Below are 26,167 nucleotides of genomic sequence, written 5' to 3'. Positions count from 1 at the left end.
AGCTAATAGTAACATGAATAATTCCAAAATACAGTAGGGGTCTTAGATCTTTGCAAAATCTTACTTTCTAAAATAAAAGCAATTATTCATCATTTAAGTCTCAAAGTCTCTATATTTAAACAAATTGAAATCATTACACCACGTTCGTAACGCACTTCATGCGAGACTATTCATAAAGGTTATGAAACAACCGCTAAACGTGTACACTACAAAGTATGAAATCGGTGGTCAATAAATGTCAGAACGCCGAGGGAAATGTCAAAGGTAACTCTTGGAATGTGTTCATTACAGCAGACTGGTTAACAATAATGAGTGTCTGAAAATATCAGAGAACTTTGTAATGAGCATTTCCATAAACGTTACAATAACTATTGTTCCAAATTAAAACCAACGTCCTTTATGTTTACAATAGTTGAATTTTTTTATAATAAAAAAAATAAAACTACTTGCAGTTATTATTATTATTTTTAATATCAGAGTAACCTTAATAATCGTACCAACACAAACATTTTGTATTAAATACAACAGGTTGCAATCACTTTGAGCTACACTAAAACCAGCTTAAGTAGATGTTTTGGCTAGTGTGTTCTAGAGGTTTTTTGCTTGCTTCGATTCCTTAATGGATATTGATTGTGTGCTTTTTCTTTTTGTTTTATAATATTATCCTCTACAATCATACAAGCTTTTTTTTACAGATTTAGGTGTTTTAAGCAAACATTAAATCAATGTGCATATTATATTTTTTACCTTTGATTATATTCTTTCTACAATTGAACAGAGGTGAGAGGGAGGTGAGAAAACAAGTGATAAGAGGTACGCCGGAGGGAAGGAGACCTTTGGGAATGCCAAGGATGAGATGGATTGACGAGGTTACAAAGGACCTAAGGAGTATGGGAGCAGACCTGGAGCCGACAAGAGGACAGAGGTCCTGGAGGCACGTGGTTGGAGAGACCAAAGACCACCTTGGTTTTCAATGGCCACAGAAGTAAGAGTAAGTAAGTAAGTACAATTGAACATAAATAAACATTTGATAAATCATGTTAAGTGTAATAAATTTCCATAACCTCATTCCTTTCCTTGGTAAGTAAAGGATGTTACAAATAATGTTTACTTCAACTTCATTTGCCTTAACTTTCACAGACAATTTTATGTTATGTATGTTGAGTAGTTTTACGTATCCGAACGCATTGAGCCTGCTTTACAGAAAACTTGAGTACTAATGAAGCCCCAGTTTGTTTATCATCAACATAACATTGATTTAATTATTTATCAAAACGGCATACACTCTTTACACTAATTATGTGCTACAGATTTAACACCAAGATGTAACAAAAATAGAGAAGCTGTCGATTGACAGATACATAAACCAAGATAACGAACATAAACAATAAAAAAATATATGAGCATGCAAGAGAAATAAAGATAAAACGATTAGGTATATCTAAAGCTTAATCACCATGTAATAAAAAATGGCAAAAAACACCCAAATTGTGTATTTCCTATTGTGATTAATGTAAAAAGAAACTCGTTTTTATTTACAAAACCTAAAAAACAAAGATCAAATGCAAACATTTCCCAGTTTTTGTCCATTCTCTTTACTAGTAGACCTACGTAGGGGGTAATAATAGTTTCGCTGCACCATCAAAAATTATCGTAATTAAAATCGAACCACAACAGAGGGAAACAAATACCGTTGGGTGGAAGTTGTCGAAATTTACAACCAGCGAAGTTCAATACTTTGACAATGAATGGCTGAGAGAACATTAACATTGACAGTGAGGTTTATCATCCATTGGACGTTGTGAACTGCTTTTGGTTCTTAACGATCCATGACTGTCAACCATCAAACATGGTCATCAACACTTTTATTTATGTTTGGTCTCTTATATCTGGAAAAATTATTACTTACAATTGAATACAATATCTATCAATGACAAATGAGGGGGTTTATGATTAGCAACTCCAGGTAAATTCAGAGAAAATTTCATAGAATGCTCTTATAACATGACACTACTTAAACTGAGATTGTTTAGTAAGCAATTAATTGAATGCATTTCAATTTGGATCATAATAATTAAGGATGTTGAAAACTTTAGAGCTAAATAATGTTGAAACGGTTTATCGGGTCAAATGTAGCACAACAAAATAGGTCAAATCGATTTAGCACGATGATTGAATAAAAACGGGGAGCGAGTAGAGCGCGGGACGTCGGTCCAAGAAGTCCCGGGTTCAAATCCAAAGTAATAACCTCCTTAAAATAAATAATTATTTAACAGTAGGGCCAATACCTATAACTTTTCCTATGTAAAGCCAAAAAAATTGCTTTATATATATGAGTCATGTCTTACATTTAATGTATTTTGAATAGGCAAACTAACTAAATGGCACCCGAAAATTACTTATGTAATTAATGCTTACGTGATGTTTTTATTTTCAAAGCTATTTACTACGGTACTGAATTGATCGGTTGGTTCAAGAGATAGTGGGAGGGGAACATCCATCATTTTTTACCACCACTAATGGACGACTTATCGGAATACTTTCAACTCGTCTTTCATCTAAGACGGCTGCTTTCATCTCAGCTGTAAAAGAAATCCTTAAGATAAGTCTAATTGAATTACCAAAGCTGCTATGTAGCTGTTTTAAAGTGTAATGGCCTATAATAGGTATAGCTCGCATTATGTTTAGTCGTACTCGGTGAATTTGATGCATTATAAATTTCCTAATGGATTTGTTTAATATCAACTGTAGTAGTAACCACAAAATATTCCTAGAAAACAATACTCAAGCAAATAAATAACGCATTACAACAAGTTTCTACGTGTGAAAATATTTCCATAGCATTTCAAAATACGATTAAAAAAAAAACATGCAATCGAAACATTACTAAATAATATATAGATATTTACTGCATGTCATTGTGATGTAGGCCTATGTATTTGAAATATTCACCTGAAGAGTCATTTATTCTAATTGACGCATTAATTAAGCGAATTATCATTCGTAATAACTATAATTATAATAATATAATAATATAATAATGATACGATAATTATCATTCCGTGTATTCGTCATCACATTGTCATTGTTGGCTAAATGAATAAAAATCTGCTGATAAAAATTCCACTTTCCCCCACCCTTATCTGTCTTTCATAACGAAGTTAGCTTCATTTTGATTGAGTAAATTCCATGTTAAACATCTTAGTTATATCAATAAATGCATAGTGGTATTATTATAGCCATATTATGGATATTTATAGTAGTTTACGCAACGATTGCGTTAACACTATTTACCTACGACCGGTTTTTAAAGTAGCCATTTCAGTCCAGTTCTTAGAATTGAAAAGTTTCACTTTACAGCTGTTTACTTTCATATCCGCATAGTTTCATTTCATATCCGCGTTGTTTTCTCATATCCACACAGGTAACGGACCAATGAGGTTCAAGTATTGAGAGAAAAGAATTAAAATTGTAATGCTTCGAACGTCAACTAATCAGCTGATCAGCTGATCAGTTGACCAATTTAATTGTTGATCCGACTTGTTCATGTTGATACTCGCGTATTCTTAATTAAGTTGGTGGAAGTCCAAAAATAAATTAAATATTTGCCGAATTGTACCTGATACAATATTATTTATGGTAAGAATGCTGCTAGCAATGTAATATTTAACGAAGTTTAACAAACACGTAATTACAGGAAATCAGCTGATTATACAAGTCGTTGCATCACTTTCAGTGGCAATGACAATACACGAAAACATAACCTCTCTAAAAAGTTATCAGTAGTGATTGTTAGTAATTAAATCCAGATTGATAGTAATTAAAAAACGGTCGTAGGTAAAGTAGTGTACGCAACTCGCGTTAATAGTCTTTACGACACTCGTAGAAGTTTTTAAGGCACTCGCCAAGGCTCGTGCCTTAAATTTTCTACTCGTGTCGTAAAGACTCACTTAACGCAATCGTTGCGTAAACTACTATTACGCGTGTTGCGTACCTACACTACTTTACCTACGACAGTGTTTTAATTACTAAACATCACTTCTCATAATTAATTAAAGAGAGGTTAAGTTTTCGTTTATAACCTCTCATTGCCAATGACAGTGATCCAACGAAACATTGTAACACAGACATATGATTGTACTAAACACTAGTTGCAACACTCAACAATTAAATTGGCCTGAACAGCTGATAAGTTGATGTTTGAATCATTACAATTTAACTTATTCTCTCTCAATCCTTGAATTGGTCCGTTAATCGTGCTGGTATGAGTAAAACTATGCTGTTATGAAAGTAAACAATGCTGTTATGTGAAACGTTTCAATTCTAAGAACTAAACTGAAACGGCTACTTAAAAAAAAAACTGTCGTAGGTAAAAGTATTAAAAGTTACATCAGCTAGTATAATGACAAATCCCAATAACTGAAACTAACAAAGGAATGAAAAACATGATATTGTTTAGATAAAAAGGTTTGCTGCGCTTTTCATCCGATAGTATTCGCAGATCCAGAGGGTAGTTAATTGTCCAACGATATCACACCGACGATATATTTCAGCTGAAGAATAGCATTGTCCTACGTGATACATGACGTCACCCGGTGTGACCTGGCGAGTCGAGTGTTGTGGCTTTGAACGAAAGAAGAATTTGTTGAATACAATTTGGCTCAAAATATAAAACCGTCAGTAAAAACTGCATTTACAATAAATATGTAAGTATTAATAGAACTTGGACTTTATAAAACTGTTAAAAAAATGATAGAACGATTCTGTGCCTGATTACTTTTTCAGCTTGGCATTCTCTATGTCGTGAGTGATTGTTAGGCCCTTATTAAGTTTTTCCTCCTACTTCAGGAAAACGGCTGTCTTAAAAACACGCGTTATAGGACTACATATTAGCCATCACAAACTTATAAATTTGCTCTTTTTCTTCCACGGACAAATAAACCGCAGCATGTTTTATACATTTAAAATTCGTCCGCTGATTTTCCCGATGAGAGTAGCCCAGATTAGCAAAAATAGTATAATTTTGTTTTTGATATTTCCCACGATTGCCATTGTATAATATTATAAATTTCGCTAAAATATATGGATAATTAACGGAATATAGATAAAAATATATATGTATATACGTATTAAATCATTTTAGAAATAAATTTGAATGCATTATTGTGTTTGTAGATTTTATACGAATTGCATCTAAATATAACTAAAGCGTCTAAATATAAAGAAGGAAGCATACAACAACAAACTGGTCAAAATTCCTTTTTTGTGATGTTTTAGCTTTAATAATGGTGAAGTATGAGGAAAAATATACACAAGAACCTAGAGTGTAAATTTGTTTGATCCTCGTGCCAAATTTCTGCTTTTGTCGATAAAAGTCACTTTTTGTTAAATTGTACAGATATAAATGGTGCAAATGTTAAATTATTGATTGTTGATTTTACAGTCTAGAAATAATAACTTTTCCTACAATCGGATAGACTTCCGTATCTGTTGGCACAAATATCCAAATAAAAAAATCGATCGATATATTATTATTCGATATATCGTTTGTTTAGTTAGATAAGGTGAACCTAACCTAACTAACGAAACAATATATATAATTAAACAATCAAATAATCGACATTTTTATTAATCAATGATAAAATTAGTTTCGTAGTTAGTATTGTGAGCTGAAAAAGGGCTTTCGTAATTTTTTCCATAAAATAAAATATCTATAATATCGTTAAAAGGTTGTTATGGAACATTACTACTGTCCATAGAGTTTTTTTAATCAACGTTGAACGCGAATATTTAATTCAATTATTATCAAAATCGTCCTACCTTATAACAAGTTTAACGTGACATTCTTTATTGTTGTGATTACTAATTCGTGACACAATTTTAGTCTCTAATGAGATTTTTTAATTGCTGATTTCATAAGCACCTACAATCGATGAATAATACAATTTATTCTCCATAATGCAGAATAATTACCGAAGCTCGTATTGGCTCAGTAATAACGATATTAAATAATTAAGGGGGATTGATTTGGTTTGTTTTAATAACAATATACTGCAGGTAATAAATGAAATAGTCAAACAACTGGGTAGCCGAGTGCTTAAAGTTTTCACCTGGTACCCAAAAGGTCACCGGTTCGATCCTGAAAAAATTGTATTTTTTATGGTTCGAAACTGGACCCAGCTGACTACTGTAAACCGATAAAGTAAAATAATTTTTTCATAGATATATGGAACATATGAACAATGGTTAATCAAAAATCCTCTATCCGATTGCAATTGTAAACAGATAATTTTATTGATATTCTTACGTAATCGCATTTTTGTCTCCTATTGAGATATTATTCAAATTTTCTAATTGTTCAGGTAATCGTGAAAAATATAAAACACTATACATGTTAAAAATAAATTATAATAATTTTTTTTATATTTGATTGATCAAGGACAATCATTTGATAGTTCATTACTTATGATTAACGATTTAAATGAAGTTAAATGAAGTTAAATTAAGTTAAATTAAGTACTATTTGTAACATAACATATAGAATAAATATTATCGTACAAACGTACTTCCCGGCTAAACTTTTGCTCTAAGTTCAACAGTTAATTTTTGGTATCTGAAAGATGTAAAATATTGTACATTCAACTATGATATTTAATTTTTAATTAAATTAAATCACTTCTATTGTACCTATGTCTATTAGAAAATTAATAGCACTTCAACTGTCTATTAACTTAATCAAGCTTTCCTTTAGTTACGCTATCATATAAGCAAAGCAAACTATACTATCAAAATTCTCCCCTGGAAATTATTGGTTACTAAAAGCTAATTTGTTTGTGAATTATGTAATGACTTTTTCCATTATAGGATCGTGCATAGTTGATTGTTTTCATTAAATTGTTTAGTAACTAAGGTAAAAATACATAAACAGTAAAATAGCAGACTAACTAATAAGTAAGTATAATAAGTAGTTCAATTTATTAAGTTCTTGATGTTTTGTACTGTTGTATAAATATTTAGCCATCTTCTTAACATTGTATCAATTTTTGTAAACTGGTATAAACTGTTGGGAAATAAATAAATAACGTGTACAGAACACTTTAATTTGGAAGATCCTATTGACAATGTATTGTTAAAATAAGTATTGGTAAATATATAATATGAAATAAACTATTGGTATTTTTAATCAATCTTCAATAATTAGATGACAACTTTGTAGACATTTAAACTTTAAAATAAGCCTTCTTTTATGCAGGGTGTTCCGGAACTCTCTACCATATTTTAGGGCATTGTTCCCGAGTGAGAAACGTATCTAAATTTAATTTTAAATCGTCCGGAAGTCCTTAATTACTCACACCGCCGCCATTTTGTTTTTTCATTTATGATATTTTTTGGGTAAAAGATACGAAATTGAAACTTTGCAAAAAACATTTATGACAACTAGACAAAGTTTAAAAAAATATGAAAATGTTATTAAAATTCATAAAACAAAATGGTGGTCATTTAAAACTTTTGTAAAATCAATGGTTTTTGAGTTATTTAAAAGAAACAAAATTTTAAATAGCCACAATTTTGTTTTATGAATTTGTAAAATTGTCATAATTTTTTGTAGCTTTGCCTAGTTGTCATAAATGTTTGTACAACGTTTCAATGTCGCATCTTCAACTACTTTTTTAGAAAACAAACAAAATTGTGAAAGAAACAAAATTGTGGCTGTGTGAGTAACTAAAGACTTCTGGACAATTTAAATATGATATTTAGATATTTTTTCTTACTCAGGAACAATGCCCTAAAATATTGGTAGAGAGTTCCAGGACACTCTGTATTTATCATTTATCACTCTCTTTGATTTACATAGTGCTAAAATCTTATGACGACCATTCTATGGAATAAATCAATGCAACAATTTGACCTGAATATGTGTTAATATTAACATGAAACAGCTGTAGTCAACCAACTACAAACCAGGATCACTTGAAGGATACAGGTAATTTAAACCTTTTATTGTAAAAATCAGTGATCCAGAGGCTATACCATAAAAATGAAATTATCAATGTGGTCATAGGATTCAGTGTGTAAACCAATGGTTAGTTTAAGAAATCAGTTTTCAAATTATAAATTTTTAATTTGTGCGATGGTAACATACATTTAAGTTATTAAGATGAAATGTTTCTACCACTAAATAAACGTTAATTCTACATTATTTACAACGAGACGTTAGTCAAAAAGTAATTTGACCATGATAATACTAACTATACAATTTTAAACACAAGAATTACTTGTGTGATATGTTCAATACAAAGGGAATGTCTTCAGAGAATAAATTTGAATAGTAAACACGATATAATTAGGTTAACTATTAATTACATTAGTGGTTAGGTAGTATACCCATGATAACATTATAATTAGAGTTGGCATTTGACCCCAAATCAATTAAATTTGTCTGTTGGATCCATTTGGGAAATTAATTTATTTGATCAATCTCACTTACAATTTAAAAGACATTAATACTACGCATTTATGACTAATTTTGACACTAAACAATTTTATAAATAGTATACTGTAAGCTATACAAAAAATTAAACGCGCCTATAATTTTCAGGTTCCTTTTTTAGTTTTATGGGTGAATCTTTTTTATGTAGGGACCTACTAACAATTTGGTAAAAAAATGAGTAAAAAAACTTCCAAAGTTAAGTTATATTCAAAGAGAATGAAGACTAGTCATACTTTGTAACCTGATTTAAATAAAGCCTACAACTAATAATTCAAGGATAAAGAAACCTCTAATTTTGTTAGCAAAGCACAAACTCCTGCGTTATATTTTATTGTAGACCTTCCAGATTGAAAGAGACATTGTAACAAGGCATAAATTTACTTTTTGAAATACAATATATCTTAAGAACAAGAATTAATTTACAAAATGTTGCTTACTATCTGGTAACACTAGGGATAATATAGGAATATCTGGTAACACTAGGGATAATATAGGAATATGTTTGTTATACCTATGAATCGTATGAAAAAAATGCAGTGGAAGAAACGTATAGGCCTATAGAATTAAAAATATGAAAAGATGATTGGTTAAAAATTATGTTTTTGGACTATTGGTACTGTAGACAAATATATTCAACTACACGCACATTGCGAGTCCTTCCTTTTGTTCACTATAAGATTTGCAGAAGATACACAAGTCCAATAAAATTTATATCTATTATAATACCAGTTAAAATATTTTTGAATATTTTATCCAGTATTTTTCTTTACATAGAGTACATTATTTCTTGTGTTTTTTGTAAATTTTGAAGCGTTCTGGTTTCCCCTACGTGGAAAAGATATTACTAAGATACGCCCTTCTGTTTAATTTACCTTAAACGTATAATGTATTGCTTACGTATAGGTTATTCGTTGAAAATGCTGTTTATATTTGTAGTTTTTTAATGAATTTCTTTATAAAAAGGACTTAAAAACACGCGTTAACCCCGGAAAGTATTGAATTATTTGATTAAATAACTTTTAATCAGCATCGTACGTGTTATTAATTTACCTGGAAGCACAAAAAATGCCTCAAACAACACTTATAATAATATATTTACACTTATACTGTTTACCCACAAGACGGTATACACATATAAAAGATGGTAGATAGATTCGTCTTTTGGGTCTGATGATGTCCAATCGAAATCGATCACCACTTACCATCTTTTATATGCATTTACCGGTTTGTGAGTCATTAATATAAGTGTAAAATTGTTATAAGTGTATTTGACTATCCTTTGTGATTTCAGGATCATTTTATTATGAAAATTATAGTAAGTTATTTTTAAATTTAGAGCTTCATTCAATGAGAGGAAAGTGATGCTAGATGTCCTACAGAACTTCGGAATAGGTTTCTCAACGTAACATCTGTGATTCATTAGGACCCAAGATCCCTGGTCTAGACATGAAGCCATCTGATAAAGCTTCTAAGGCAAATTTAGATTCCCTCTTGGTTCCCCACGACCCGTAGAGATTTTTAGTGTAAATTCCACAGTATTCCTGCCTGGATAGTTGCATTGCATTTCTCTAACGTCGAAACAAAGCTTAGAGGCTGAAAATATTCAGATCTTTAATATAGTAATAATTTTAAAATAGGATAATGCAACGGCCTACTATTTTACTTAAGTTGTCAAAGCATGTGAGAACCATTAATGAACATTTTCCAAAAGTTGAAAAAAATATAAAAACAACTTAACTTAATCAGACGTGTTTTAAATTACCTGAAAGCTAAAAAAATATACGCCAAATTTACTTTAAGGTATGAAAACCAATAACAATTTCTAAACGTAGTTGAAGCTCAATATTTGGTCGATTATTCAACCTGCCCAATTACAACTCTGGAGAGCTCTTCAGATAATCGGTCGAGACGAGGAAGGCAAATTTTATCCGGGAAACGTGCTCAATACTCGAGAAAATTTCTTAACTTCGTTATTAAACCATTTATAATAGTGGTTACCATGATGAACAAAAATCACCAAGACTCGATAAATATTGACTGTTCTTCAAAACAGCACAAATCTGAGTTGTTCAAAACTGTTGCATTTACTTCAAAATTTTTTTTATAATGAAATATTTTTTACGCAATAAGGCGAGTGCCTTAAACACTTCTAGGAGTGTCTTTAACACTATTTACTCGAGTTGCGTACACTACTTTACAGTTTACATACGAAAGTGTTTTAATAAAAAAAAATCACTACTCAGAACTTCTAAGAGAGGTTATTGGCCTGAAAAGATGATAAGTTCAAGTTCGAATAATTACAATTTTACTTCCGCTCTGTCAATCCTTTAACCTCATCGGTTCGTTACCCTTGTTGTTATGAGTAAAAAATGATGTTATGAAAGTAAACAATGCTGTTATATGACACTTTTAAATTCTAAGAACTGAACTGAAATGGCTACTTACAAAAAATGGTCCTAGGTAAAATATATTGTACATTTTCATAGCAAGTTAGCTTAGGAATTTTTAAATCAAGTAACTTAGGGTTTATTTATCTGTACTACAGTCAATCTATTCAATACATTAACTAGTGGTTGCATTAGTTTCATAATGAAGTGGCATTCCTTTCTAAAAACTGCAGGTAGTGTTTCCCCTCAAACTTAAATTTACTAGAGCTTTGATGAGAAACATTAAAGTTATAAAAATCCACAGACAGTACGGAAAAATTGGCACGTTAAACACAGTCATGGTTAACCACTGCACAGATAACAACTGTATTAACTGTACAGTTTAATTTGGTATTTTCAAAGTTCATTGCTCAGTGATCAATCTATTTATATATAGAACTATGAAAGTATAGTGTAATGAATAAATATGCAGTACCTCGTGTTGGCTTTGGCATTTTATTCAAGTTTGCCTTCATCAATATCTGAGCGATTTCGTTTTGTAAAGAGAAATCCATTGGGAGGTAACTCTGCACATCAGTTTGAAATTACATAAATGATTCATTTTACATCCAGTTTCGGTGTGTTGTTCGTACTCAGGGGAAGACTGGTTAAGTCACAGTCGTTGTAATGTGGTAATCATTACTAGACCACCAGGGGAGAAGAGAGGAAAGGTAATTAACCTTTGTTCATTAATTTATGAACTTATACTTTTAACACTCCATCCTTACGGATTGGGAACGTTACTTCCTTTCAGACCTTCTTTCCGTGGTATGGTTTATTCGATTTGAAAACATATTATAATATTGGTTTAGACGTTTGAAAAAAGAAAAACCCAAATTCAAGTATATTTACATGGTTTGGATTTAGAAATTTTAATTTTATGATAAGGATAGTATTTAGTATTTTAGACCAATTACAGTAAGATAATACAGTATGTAAATAAATTATTTTTATAAACAAAAAATCATTTGTTGAAACTTTTTAAAAAATGAATGAAAGGCGTGTATTTTGGACCACGTAAAATAAAACTAACTGTTTATAAGCTTTAGAGTGAAAAAAAAAACACTTGCTCCGATGAAAATTTATCGTGGAAATCATGATGTAGCGCTAACGCGCATGATAAAGTGCTTTCAAAAGTTCAAATGCTGTGGCAGGATTGACCCAATCAGCAATACGCAGTCAGATCTGTTAGTAATTAATTACCATTATCAATTGAGTTTCAAGGGCTTAACCTACCTGGATTATCATGGCCTCGACATCCATCTTGTTGGAAATAGATTGAGATAGGTAATGGTAGATTTTGTTGCAATATATCTTATCTTTCCTTATATAGTTTTAAATAATTTAAAAATACTAATTATTTGACGATTTCAAGACTTCACGAACATTTTTTTTACAGGTTGGTAATAATGAAATTGCACGCACACGTTCATGAGCGTGGGACATATCTTGGTAAAATGGATAGAAACAAATATGTTACGTATACAGTTTTGTGGTAGCGTGGAATATAGGTTTTAGTCATATAAAAATAACAATCAATAGTTATAATAAACTATTACAATAATTATCAAAACTGTTTGGTATCATAAGTAAGACATTACATAGAAGACACTTAATAGTTTATTTCGCATTCATATTGATTATATAAAAGAATATGTTCAGGTATATAGAATAATTAATTATTAACACATTTTAAGTAAACTGAATCATTAGTATTTATTAAAAAAAGCAATATAAATGTAAACATACCAAATAGCAGATGATTCATAACTTCATAACTCAGCTGATAACAATAATCCTAAATTTCTTTCCACTGAAATTTAAGCTGAGTTTCCGAAACTATGTATTTCATAATTTTCAGGTTCCATTTGCATTTTCCATTGAGGTAGATCAGTTGCACCTCATCTTGCTAATAGAATATTTAATTATTATTGCACTTTTAAGTAAACTCAATCAATACCAATAAATACCAATACCAGCAAAAATAATGTAAACAAACCAAATAGCAGATGATTCATAACTTCATAAATCAGCTGATGACAATGATCCTACAAGGTATATTACCTCAGTCTGGAATATGAGGATTGTGTTTTAAGGTTTTAATTAGTTTTCCTCGAAACTTTGTCAGGTATAATATTATTTTACACAAATAAACGATTTAAAATTAATATATATTTTTTATTTTTCGTTACTACAATTAATTCATATCAATGTCCTCTAGGTTCAACGATATACGGACAAAATATGCTACCGAAAAATTGGCATATAATATGAGAAATCATGACATTAATTACATCAACTAAAATACATTTAGCAACCGTCACCACTAAACTGAAAGTAACTATTCTACGAATGTTTTCATAATCAATTGAGACAACAACTTTGCTATTGGCAAATGTTAACTATTTTCTCCTACCAGTCACCTCTTTACAGTTGACCTTTCTGTGTTTGCTGTTTGGTAATTAGGTTCTCAGCAATGTTTGTGTCGTTGTTGGATCATTATTTATGAATATGACAACTCATTAGTCATTTACAGTTGAGCTTCCACTCCGGAATACAACCCAGCGACTGAGTCATCAGATTTTCCTGTTTCACTTGAAAATAATGTAATAATATCATGAAGGGTTCTTGCTATTTTATTCTGCTATTATCGGTATTCCAGAACAAAGAAGTGTTTAACCTAATGTTACAACATAGAAACTTAACCTAGTTTGTTTGCCTCAGTGAAGCACTCATAGGAAATTAAGAGAGAGGAAAAATCAGTCGCCATTGAGATCTAGGGTTTAACTGGTGTATTTTTCCTCATACGTTTAAGTATTTCCTTATATCCCTACTGTGATGATATAATATACCCTTCTTTGGTATTTTGTATTATGGTATTTTTACAGAATAATGGTGAATCAATACGTGTTTATTAGTAATAATTACGAGTAATAAATAGCCAGCGTGGGGATATATTTGGATTATTAATAGTTAAGAATATCACATACATTGATAGTGGATTAACTAAAGAATGCTGTCGGTAAGTAGCTGTATATATTTAATTGAATTACGGCAATAAATAAATTAGAATTTAGTAGTTTTATTTAAGGACCATTTCTGCATCTTTTGTGAGAAATGTTGCGTAAAACTAATCGCACCCCTAAAAAGGTAAGGATACAATATATTTAATGCGTGATGTTTCAAATACAACACAGAAAACTGAAACATTTTTTGTTAAGAAGAGAAAGTGTTTTGTCATCCCTGACAAAACTGCTAATTACTTTTTTATTCATTGTGACCTTTGGTTGGAATATATTATTGGTAAAATAAAAGGATTACCTTATCCAACCACAGTTGCTGGTATGACAACTAGTTTCGTTCTTAGAACATCGTCAGGTCATTGTATGCAACCACATCATCAATGTATAAATCCAACGTGGTATGTCAAAAGATTCTTTCAAATACCGTCAAAATCACAATAGTCAAAACTAGTCATGTTGATTAAATGATTAAAATGGAATAAAAATGATAAAACTGGTTAAAACTGTAAATGCTGGCCAGCACTGTCTTATCACTATCACTGACTAAAAGTGTTTTATTCAGTCTTTACAGTTTTAACCAGTTTTATAATTTTTATTCCATTTTAATACATCGATGATGTGGTTGCATACAATGACCTGACGAAGTTCTAAGAACGAAACTAGTTGTGTTTATAGCAACTTTGGTTGGATTTTATCAATAATTACTTTGATTGTGAAATATGACCTCTTTGACTAATCATCACAAATATAGAGAATATAAGAACGGATTTTTGTACTACTGTATTCATATTTTTACATTCAAATATTAATTACGAACCTAGTTGGATCCAACAAGTAGTTTGAAATGTTATGTAGACGATTGTGACGTGTAATAATCTAGTTTATCAATCTCTGAGGGATAATGTTTTGTAGTTGAGAAACTGTCTCGGTAACTCTGCTAATCAATTTGATATTGCATAATGATTCATTTTACATTCAGTTTCGCAGTGTGGCAACACCCCCAGGAGAATGAGTTAGAAGTTGGCATTGTCCACGTCCTTAAGTGTTGACAACTATCAGACATCTATGGGAGAAGGGAAAACAAATTATTTGTTTTTAAATTAAATTTATTTTATTGGAAACTAACTATTTAAAATATTAATAAAAACTAACTTGATAATATATAATGTTAAACCTTTTATTATAATGTTATTTTTTTATGTGCTTACGTTTACATCTACGGAGTGTTCTTGAAATACCTCACAACTATTTTGATAAAAGTAAAACGGTAATAATTTAAAAAAATGAAACATGACTAGGAAAGTTTGTAAATAATAATTGCGATTGCATAATTGCTGGTATAATTGTGATTGCGAGCTTAACAGGAGCTATAACTCATGAAATGTAACTATTACTATGCAATTATGATAAAGAGTAGTCAATTATTTAGTTAGCAAAATACAGAACCTAGTTTATAATATAACAATAACTAATCAAGTGTCAATAATGTTAAGTCATTCACTTGGAACAGATAAGTACAACAGATATAACCGTAGGTATATTAGATAAATCCTTTTTGAATGTATTTATGTTTGAAAAAGCATATATCAGAAATTATCTTTTTTGTTTTGTCCCAAGACGCTAGGCACGAGCCTGGGATTGTTTTTCACTTTACTTCATGCTAGACCTAGTGGTTGCAGCATTATCACTTAGTGAAAATCCATTAGTGATTGGCGGAATTTGAGCCCGGGACCTCAGGGACTAAAGTACCACGCCCTAACCACTAGACCAGCTCGCTCCCGTCACAAATGATACTAAGCATAGGCAAATTTCAATGTAAAAGATACATAGCTACTGATCAGTTTAAAATATTAACATCCTTAATCAGAGTTATTAAGTATTTTTCGGGATGTACTTGTGATTTTGAATTGTGGTCAGTGAAGTAACAATGGGCAAGTTAGTTTGTCTGAAAGTGGTGTCTATTGTGGACACGACAGTTGCCCAATAGTCTGTTTCAACTTACTTAGTCTAACTTGTAGTTTATATTGTTCTAACATTTGTAAATGACAAAGAAACTGAAAAGGATGTCCGGAAATACCGTTTAATTAAGTATAATAATTTTTTGTCGATTATAATTTGTATGAATTTAAAACAAATATTCTATAATATTATTAAATACAATTAAAAAATTGTCTGGTAAAGGATTTCATTTTTAAAATGTAAGCCAAATAAAAAACGCTTTAAAATATTGCAATAGATCATGAGTGCATGTTCAGAATCAGGTCATTTGTGAAAATTATAATACAGACAGAAAAACACAGGTTTTAAACGTCTATTTAAACTATGTATCTAATTAAAGGCCTGCATAAATCAAAGTTGATATGGAAAACACAACTTTTACTACTCTTTGGGATAAGGAATTTTCTAAATTGATTAAAACTTCGTTAAACGTGTGATGGAGTGTAACATTAATCAGTAATGGAAGGTTTCTACAATGAGCCTTTAGTCACGACCCTTAACCGTGGTCTTTTACTTTTCAAGTTATAAATCCTTGCAGGAGGGTAGTTTCATGCACGTGGGCGAGTTGCGTGATAACATGTCGTAGGAGACGTTAGAACCTCGTCCATCCTCGTGGTGGATATGATAACTAGGCCAGACTGTACCCTTGGGTCTGGCGAGGTCTACAGTCATAAATATTGACTGTAATGTGACCAAAAATTACATTTCAAACCCTCACAACTGTATTTATACAGTTAAAATCAAACTTTTACCCTCAATGCATTTAAATCGTCGCACTGTAATCCTAGGAGGTCACGAATTGTGGATATTTGTAGGCATGCAATGTGGATGCGATGCTCCCTGGTGTGGATTAACGTCCGCACTGGTGGAGTACTGCGGCTATCCGTGGTACTATCCTGGTAATTAAACCAATTCGTGGATTTCAAGGCAAAAATGTGGTTTGGATTCCACTAATTGTAGGTCTCTTAGTTGTCATTAGCTGTATGGGCTATTAAGTAACAGCTGTGTCTAAGGAACATGTTGGCCTTAGTCACTAACAAGACTACAATATCGCCACGCCTACTTTCCATTCATACTTGGCTTAAAATACCTGCATTCGTATGGTCACCATTTAAGATGAAAGGTTTTCAAATTATTTTGATAGTATATAGAGAGGGGGGGGGGTTACTAGGCTTGACGTTAGTGGAATTTAAGAAAGAGAGCATTGAGCAAAGAATAGAAAGTTGTCTTCCTGAAATATTCGTGGTTGAGCCGGTAATTGAACCCGTTTCCCTCACACAAAAGTCCGATATGATAACGACCAGGTAAATAATTCACTTGATCTAGGGTGAGACCAAGTCTGCTTTTTAATCCAAACACAAATTCAGAATGGCCATGGTTTATACTAATATAGATTTATTTATATAACAGGATGTATACATTTTTAGCTGACAAAAAATGTGTGTACTAAAGTACAGTAGGCCTAGTTCAGTAAAGTAAAATCAAAAATGAAATTTTCGAACACATCGACGTCAAAACTTTCGAACCACCTGTTTTTTTAGAACAAGAGTGTTTAGTGTATGCAGTGTCAACGTTGGTCATGCTTTGATTGGTGCTCTAGCATCAATAGGATATTTAGGCAATTAACTGCAAGTGGACAGAACAGAGTGTTTAGGCTAATCTCGTCTAAACATGGGAACCATTACCCTTGTACACAGGGCTGAAACAGCTGTTGTTGTTCACTAGTCTCTCGTGAAATTAGCAAATTTCACAAATTTCCGGGTGGTGTTTTCGGAAGGTAAGAAGAAAGTTACTTCTGTGTAAATAGGGACACGTAAGGCCTCGCCTGCATATTGCAAAACCTAGTTGTGCATTAAAATTATTGGACGTGGGCACTGAAATTGGATATAAATAACAGTATGATATATGTTAAAACTGACACAAAGAATTCCCCATTTTAAGGAGATTGTCAAATGTATAAATGGACGAATTTACGTTCAATGCTACTGACTGATGTCAGGTAGTTTTTTAACTACTAAAATTGGCAAAAAAACACTGACGAAGATCACGGGTTCTAGTCTCATTACATTAAAAGTCTACTGAACTTTCTGAGGCAAAATAAATTATCAGTTCTTAAACTTTTAACAGGTGTATTATATAGGTGTTTTCCAAAATAAAGCTGACCTAGATGTGCTTATTTTCCATGAGTAGTACTAGTACCTAGATCAACACGGTTGATCACCAAATCCACTCAGCTCCTAATTCTATTTCCTCTGGACAAGACCTTAGAAATACCGATTATGTTTTATAGCATGCATATAACATTTTATGAATTTTTATAGTGATTTATAAGAAATTCCCATCAATAAAATATTTCATCTCTGCGTTGGAGGGTACTGTATACAGTCCCTTATAAGACCCTTACAAGTGTAAAATAATAGCAGATTACTTATATAATGAGTGTTTCTACAACCTTTGACATATATTTTTTGATTTAGGCAATTGACTGTGTTATAATAGAGACAGTTGGCCACATGGCTTAATAATACTAATATAAACACCATAGTATTGTAGTATTTGCACCAAGAATTTGACCAAATGTAGAAAAACCCGATCAAAAGAGATGACTGAAGTAAAAATACCAACAATGCAATATGTTTATAGAGTTCACCATCATATTGTCGAACCACCCAACAATAGGCCAGTCAGCTGTTATGACATTCCAAACCTTTACCATTTCACTGTTAGGCCACTCTGACATTTATGAAACACCAATCGAGTAATTGTAAAACCGTACTCCACATTTCATCCTTCGTTACAGCTGAATGTAAATAGCGGCCAAGTGATTTGGAAAGTTGTAAGAGCTTTAAATGGTTATACTTGGAATAGCTAGAATGCTTGTTAAAACTTAATCAATTAGTGCACGTAATATATTGGTACCTGGGGTGCCAATTTAATCTTGGCAGAGTTGGAATGCCTGGAATGTTGTTCAGGCCTAGCTTTAGAGATGTTGTAAAATCTTTTAGAACTGTCGGTAAGAGAAAGAAACAGGCATATGTCCAAAATAAATAATAATACTCAAAAATAACATAATTGATTTATCTAAAAACAAGGGAACATAGTATAATTTTGTCTATGAAAGGCTTTTAAATGGTTTTAAGACCATCATATTTAAGCACGTAGTATGTTTAATACTGTGTCATGAATTTACTGTACTAATCTTAGAATAAACCACATTACAATGCTAAGAAACTAAAAAAATATCACTATACTTTTAATACAAATTTACTCTTGCATATCATTTCCTTTTTCACCTGTACAACTTAACCTATTTTTACGATTTAAGTTTATTATTCAGCACAGAGGCGAAATTAAACATGTTATTTCCTTAGGGTCCTTAAGGGAGGAGGGTTCATACCTTTGATTTATTTTTAGAGTGTTCTGCTGAACTACTTGCTTCATAATATTTGTATTGGAAAAACAATATTTTATGTGAATTTCATAGATGATTACCTTAAGTTAGATTTTAGCCATATTCAGATTTCAAACAAGAAACGAAATAGTATAAAAAAATATTTTGAAAGTGCTCTTTTATTGATAATTACAGCCTGATCAACGAAGGTAAATCTTGATTATTTGTTTCTTCATAATGTGGATATTTTATTTCATGAATTACAATTTTTATCAGCTACGATTTTGTTTTTAAGAAAATGGTATTGTATTAGTTGTCAAGCCTCTGAGACCGATTGTAAACTTGGCACGTGTCTCTTGTTGTTAAATATTATATTAAAGTCTTACATCAATATATTTTACAATTGATGAACCTCATCTGAGGAATTACAATGTTGATGTGAAGGCAGCGTTGTCGTGAAGGTTTAATATAGCTAAGACGTTGACGAATTTTGCCTCATAACTGCCTCCGCGCATCGTTAAAATAATTAGCAAAGGAGTAAGATATATAAGCACCAAACAGCAACTGTATGTAATAAATAAAAATATGAAACAAAGTAAAATTTATCAATGCTTAATTTAATCATCTTTTGAAATTACGTTACATATTTATTTCGTGAGAAAAATTGGTTCAGGCTGTCATACACCATGTAAATTTTTGCATCGGTTTTATTTTTGTATATGCTTAAAGTTAGCATTTTATGTTCAATTTTAATAGTTTGGACTGATATTCAAAACAAAAAGTTGTTTTAAATAATATAATATTTTAAAAGTATTACAATTACACACGTTTTATAATTTAAAACAATTTAATCTTGGACTAAATTTGGGATTTAAGTTGTTTGAGCATTTAATACTATTCATAAATAGTTACTATCAGCTATGCAGGTGTGTAACCTATGTTTATTTCGCCTTTAGTTTTAGAATTTCATAAAATTTCGTTCTAAATGACTGTGACGAGCTCCATAGTATTCTACTTGTAGTATAGGATAAGTACAATACAATTAATTGAGCATCATAGTGAACTGTGTCGTATTGTAATACAGTGGAATCTTAATAACAAGACCCTCGATAACAAGTCACCCTTGATAACCAGTGTCATTTTCTAATTCTCTATATTTCTTTTACCTATAAGTTACATGTTATTGAAAACCTCGATAAGAGGTCAACCTTGATAACAAGTCTTATTCAATTCCCACGAGAGTCTTGTTATTAAGGTTCTACTGTATGTCATTACTTTATATTCCATTGAAATAAAATAAAGTGCAACCGCTTAACTTTAGCAATGTAATAGAAGAGTCGAACGTTTATAAATTACACCAAAAACTTTAAACCAAAGGTTCAGAACACTATTATGCTTTTTTACACCTTATGGGTTTGTATTTTCAAAATATATTGAAAGATAAAAAACTTAAATAGTTTGAATAGTTTCTAAAATTTGGACGAAATATTACTTTCGGATGCAACATCAGTTCAAAGTTGTTTATGCGAAACAATTTATTCATTAAAATAGACCCCTAATAGCTTAATAAACATAGAATATATTCAACATACAATACAGATTCGATTTCCGGTCTCTGTGTCGATACTTTGACAATGAATGGTTGAGAGAACATTAACATCCAGCAAGGTTTATCACCCAGTCATGTACAGTTGATGTTGGTTCTAACGATACATGACTGTCAAATATCAAACAAGTCCATTCAAACCTCTTGTTTTTCAACGACAATCGTAAAAATATTAAGATTTATCAGCCAAGATATATTTCAATTTTTTATGGACATGGAACGGTTTTATTTATTTTTTAATCGAAGGAGATTTCATTTTGTGAGCTATTTTGACGATGATATTTTACAAAATCCAAACACTACATATTAAATATCCAGTGGAAATTAAAATAATACAATTATATGAAAGAATATCCCCTGTTAAGAAGGCCTCTTTGAAAACAAAAATAAATTGAACTAAACAGAAACATTTCTTTATAGAACCCATTAACCGTTTGTTTGTAGAATGGGTTTCGTGAGAATCACATCAGCTGTCATTGATTGGAACGCTTTCTGGTGTCGAACATAACAGAGAAATTAAATTACACTAATGCGTAGGAAAATAAGTGTACAATTAACTGTAGATGTCGAAAATTAAATATATGAGCTTTTGCTTATTCCAATCAAATAAAACCATAATCTATTTGGTTATAAGGCTGAATACAACTATACCATCTTAAATATAAATTTTATGAAAATATTAAAGTGTAATAGAGTTAAAGAATGGCAGGGTAAAATTAAAATAATACATACCTAGATACAAAAATCATTGATGAAAATAATGAAAATAAGATCATATGCGCCCTTGTTTAACAAAATGTTCAATTCTTTTCAATACATCTACCCTTGCACTGTAAACATTGACAGAATCAATGCTATGGTATTCTAAATGTTTAAATTGAGACAATAGTACAAAAAGGGGTTTTTGATATTATAACAAAAAAATATTCCCTAATTTTTAAATAAAAACGTGTAATACTCTGTAATTCCATGGAATATCAGAAATTTTCCAGCTCAATTATTTAACAAGGCCATTTACAAATTTCTAGAGCCTTCGAAGCTCTCGGCGGAATCGAAATTTTCCACAAAGCAATTAATACTTATATTGTATACTCATTAATTAAACTTGATCAAATAATTACCAGAGCTAATAAATTCTTTCACAAGACACTTTGGTTCAATCTTGCTAATGTTTCAAGGTATTTCAATTGTTCAGATGGAGTTATTAATTAAGCATTATAATGGTTTGTCACTTATAAAAAAAAGTAAAATAGAAAATGATGAAGTTTTAAAAACTAATAACTGTTTTTCCATTAGCTACCAATCAAAATAAGCATAAATATTTTCAGCGTAAAACAAAACAGCGTTATAAAGTAACATAGATATTAGCAAACATTATTTGGCATGGAAATAAACTTGTGTGTATTGAAGCCATTTCGAAATATTGTAGCTGTATCGATTATTGATTCATTGTTATGTATGCTTGGTAGTTTTTTTCTTTTGGAATCTACACATGCATATTGCACACTGCTCATATAGCCAATTGTATTTAACACAAAAATTGCAGACTAAATATTTATACTAAGCGAACTACTTATTGAACTTTTCGTAGACAAAATTTTACCTGAGGAGCAAAATTATTACTTAAACATGTATCATTGAGCTTTCAACAATATATAATAATATAATAATACATATTATGTATTTTTTAAATCCTCCTCAAAATACTTGTCACCAAACTCAAAAGTAAGACTTTGTTTAAAGTTTTATTTGTGAAACATAAAAACCACCAATATACTGCAAGATTTAGGCCATCTATTTTAGTTGGATCAATCCAATTATCAATACACAGTTGGGATTGTTAGTAATTAATTACCACTATCAATTGAGTTCTAGGGGATTAAGTCCCGTCCTTGGATTATGTCAACCTCAACCAACATCTTAAGACGTTGACGATACCAGTGTGTACCTTCTATAAGATAACGTTAAGGTAACACTAATATTATTAATAAAGCATACTTTTCGACATATATTTCTTTCTTATGGGCCAACTGATGAGAATTACAAGCTCGTTGGTTATTACCTGTAGTGTGCACTTAGTGTTTATAATTATTTGTACTCCACTAAATAGAAAACAATTTTCACCAATTTAAAGATTTATTAGTTTACTTTGGCATTTATTGTGATGCGTCAACTAAAGAGCACATTTTGTAAAATTAGCCCTAAAATGACAGTTATAAATTGTATCAACATAAAATATCCAGTTAACTGTGCTCTAAACAGATATATTTTGTGTTTTTTTCGATTGTTTAAGTGCGACCGTATTTGCTATGAATAAGCCACCATTAAAAAAAAACTTGTTTGGATCTTATCGTAGACCATCTGTGGTTTGCTGTGTTATTTGTTTATCAAAAGACCTTCAACCAGACGGTATTTAAATTGTTTGAGTTGTTTGAGTGGAGTTTTAGGTAAGTGTTAGAATAGAATAGAATAATAATGGCTGCCATAAACAAATTTTACTTTCTAAAAAAATCCACCTCAACGTCGAATAGGAATTTCCTATATAGGGAATAAATTATTACTGTACACCTAATGGCAAGGTTTAGACCCGGAAATCTTCACCTTTTCGTTTTGAACTTAATAAAAAAAAGTAATGACCGAGCCAGTTTTTCACAATGCAAAAATGAATGTCACAAAAGAAACCTTTTGTTTGGTTAAAATTCCGACAATTAATCTCCTAAATCAGACAATTTAATTTTAAATCAGAGATTGGATGGATTTGCGTTCAGCTGATTGATGTTATGGCCAATTAATTACTGAAGATGTCATAATCAAACATTGGACGAATAATAAAATGACCAACGCGTGGTGCTGTTAGTGCTTCATAAACAGTTCAGTTAAAATTTGTTTTTTTCTCATATATTTCAAAAAACCATTGATTAAAAAAATTACAAGAATGACTTTTTATGGCAATTAAATTATAAATCGATTGACACCTTATTTTTTGAGATAAGTCAAATATTAACTGAGTAGAAAAAGTTTAATAAGTAAAAAAACAAAACGGTGGCTCTGTTAGTAACTATGGACTTCCGTACAATTTAAATATGAAATTTAGATATTTGTTTTTAGCCAGTAACAAAAAAATATTGATAAAATATAGCTTTAGAGTTCTGAGACACCCTGCATATGTGTAGTATACTTTAGTATCCAATTTCAAAAGTAAGTTAAACTTTTAATTTTAGTCAAATACTATTCATAAGTAGTAATACAATCAAATTATTATTTGTCATTTAAGTAAAAAAAACACCAAGCATACCAATATAAACAAAAAATTCACAATAAAAATATCTAAGAACCAAACAAAGCCCAACCAATATAGACGAATATACAATTGAGTGATAAAGTTACAGTCACCATTACTACCTAAAGCTGTGTTAATTTCAAGTTGGCAACAGAGTTAGGGACAACCGATACTCGAAAGTGGCCAAACTCAATGTATTAGTTTGCATCAGACTGATCAGATAGCTAACTCAGATGTCAGTAACAACGTTATATTATCACCTTGTAAATAATAAAGTAATAAAGTAATTTGTAATCATTCATGGTTTTATTTACATGATTCTGGTTTTATGATAAACATGTTTTTGTCGTAAGTATGTATGGGGTAACGTTTACTACACTGGATGAAAACAAGAAGGATGTTTAGATAGATAACTCAATTTAAAAAAGATAAAATTCAAGATTGTCTTTAAAACTTGAAGCAACGGGCGACAAGTAAGCTGGTTAGTGTATAAATCAACAAAAGTTCGCTATTTTAAAAAGTTAAAGTTCGCTTTTTTACAAAAATGTGAACAAATTAGCTGACATTTTGATCCAGACCAATTTCCAATTTTAATTAATACAAGCTCTGGAAATATCGGGGAACTATGTGGTAACCCCACCCCACCTACTATAGAACGTTTCTCAATTAAACATTAACCACAAACTTCGTCTTACAGATTCTATATTTTTAATTAGGAAATTGGGTATCAATTGAGTGATTTCAATGGCAATGCCAGAATAAACCACAAAGATTACAGTGCTAGTTTACGATTTACTAAATACTATAATATTCCCAACCTTCAAACATAAAATAATAAATGAGTTTGTAGATTTAACATCTTTTGAATTATATAACTAATGGAGCCAAAAGTACTTTACAAGCAGCTTCGATGAACTCCCTTTTTCTATTTGCTATCATAGGCCTACCTCATAGCAAAGTACAGGGGGAAAGCTAATAGTAACATGAATAATTCCAAAATACAGTAGGGGTCTTAGATCTTTGCAAAATCTTACTTTCTAAAATCAAAGCAATTATTCATCATTTAAGTCTCAAAGTCTCTATATTTAAACAAATTGAAATCATTACACCACGTTCGTAACGCACTTCGTGCGAGACTATTCATAAGGGTTATGAAACAACCGCTAAACGTGTACACTACAAAGTATGAAATCGGTGGTCAATAAATGTCAGAACGCCGAGGGAAATGTCAAAGGTAACTCTTGGAATGTGTTCATTACAGCAGACTGGTTAACATCAATGAGTGTCTGAAAATAGAGAACTTTGTAACAAACATTTCCATAAACGTAAACTAAAACCAACGTCCTTTATGTATACAAATGTAAAATGTTTTTAAAGTAAAAAAAAAAAATACTTGCAATTATTATTATTATTATTATTATTATTTTATAAGAGTCACCTTAATAATTGTACCAACACAAACATTTTGTATTAAATAAAACAGGTTGCAATCACTTTGAGCTACACTAAAACCAGCTTAAGAAGATGTTTTGGCTAGTGTGTTCCTGAGGCTTTTTGCTTTCTTTGATTCCTTATGGATATTGATTGTGTGATTTTTCTTTTTGTTTTATAATATTATCCTGTACAATCATACAAGCTTTTTTTACAGTCTTAGGCGTTTTAAGCAAACATTAAATCAATGTGCATATTATATTTTTTACCTTTGATTATATTAATTCTCTGTACAATTGAACAGAGGTGAGAGGGAGATGAGAAAACAAGTAATAAGAGGTACGTTGGAGGAAAGGAGACCATTGAGAAGGCCAAGGATGAGATGGATTGACGAGGTTACAAAGGACCTAAGGAGTATGGGAGCAGACCTGGAGCTGGCAGAGGACAGAGGATCCTGGAGGCACATGGTTGTCGAGGCCAAAGACCACCTTGGCTTTCAATGGCCACAGGAGCAAGAGTAA

At 31.0% G+C, this 26,167-nt stretch overlaps 2 protein-coding genes across 2 annotated transcripts in view; one reads left to right on the top strand and one right to left on the bottom strand.

Moving 5' to 3' along the window:
* The window catches only part of LOC128988772 (potassium voltage-gated channel protein Shaw-like), a 317,384-nt gene that overhangs the window by 87,172 nt on the left and 204,045 nt on the right, over positions 1–26,167 (bottom strand). The gene's annotated exons all lie outside the window — the stretch shown is intronic.
* On the top strand, positions 843–26,167 carry LOC128989233 (uncharacterized). The gene is made up of 2 exons (XM_054411106.1): positions 843–985; positions 25,951–26,167. The coding sequence occupies exons 1-2, from the start codon at positions 843–845 to the stop codon at positions 26,165–26,167; spliced, it is 360 nt and encodes a 119-aa protein (XP_054267081.1).

This window comes from Macrosteles quadrilineatus, unplaced genomic scaffold (assembly GCF_028750875.1).
Source record: "Macrosteles quadrilineatus isolate MER2022 unplaced genomic scaffold, UCM_ALF_1.0 Scaffold_3__2_contigs__length_128488019, whole genome shotgun sequence".
In the NCBI taxonomy this organism is placed as follows: Eukaryota; Metazoa; Arthropoda; class Insecta; order Hemiptera; family Cicadellidae; genus Macrosteles; species Macrosteles quadrilineatus.
Note: the sequence above shows the minus strand (reverse complement) of the source record. Positions and strands in the feature narration are given on the sequence as shown.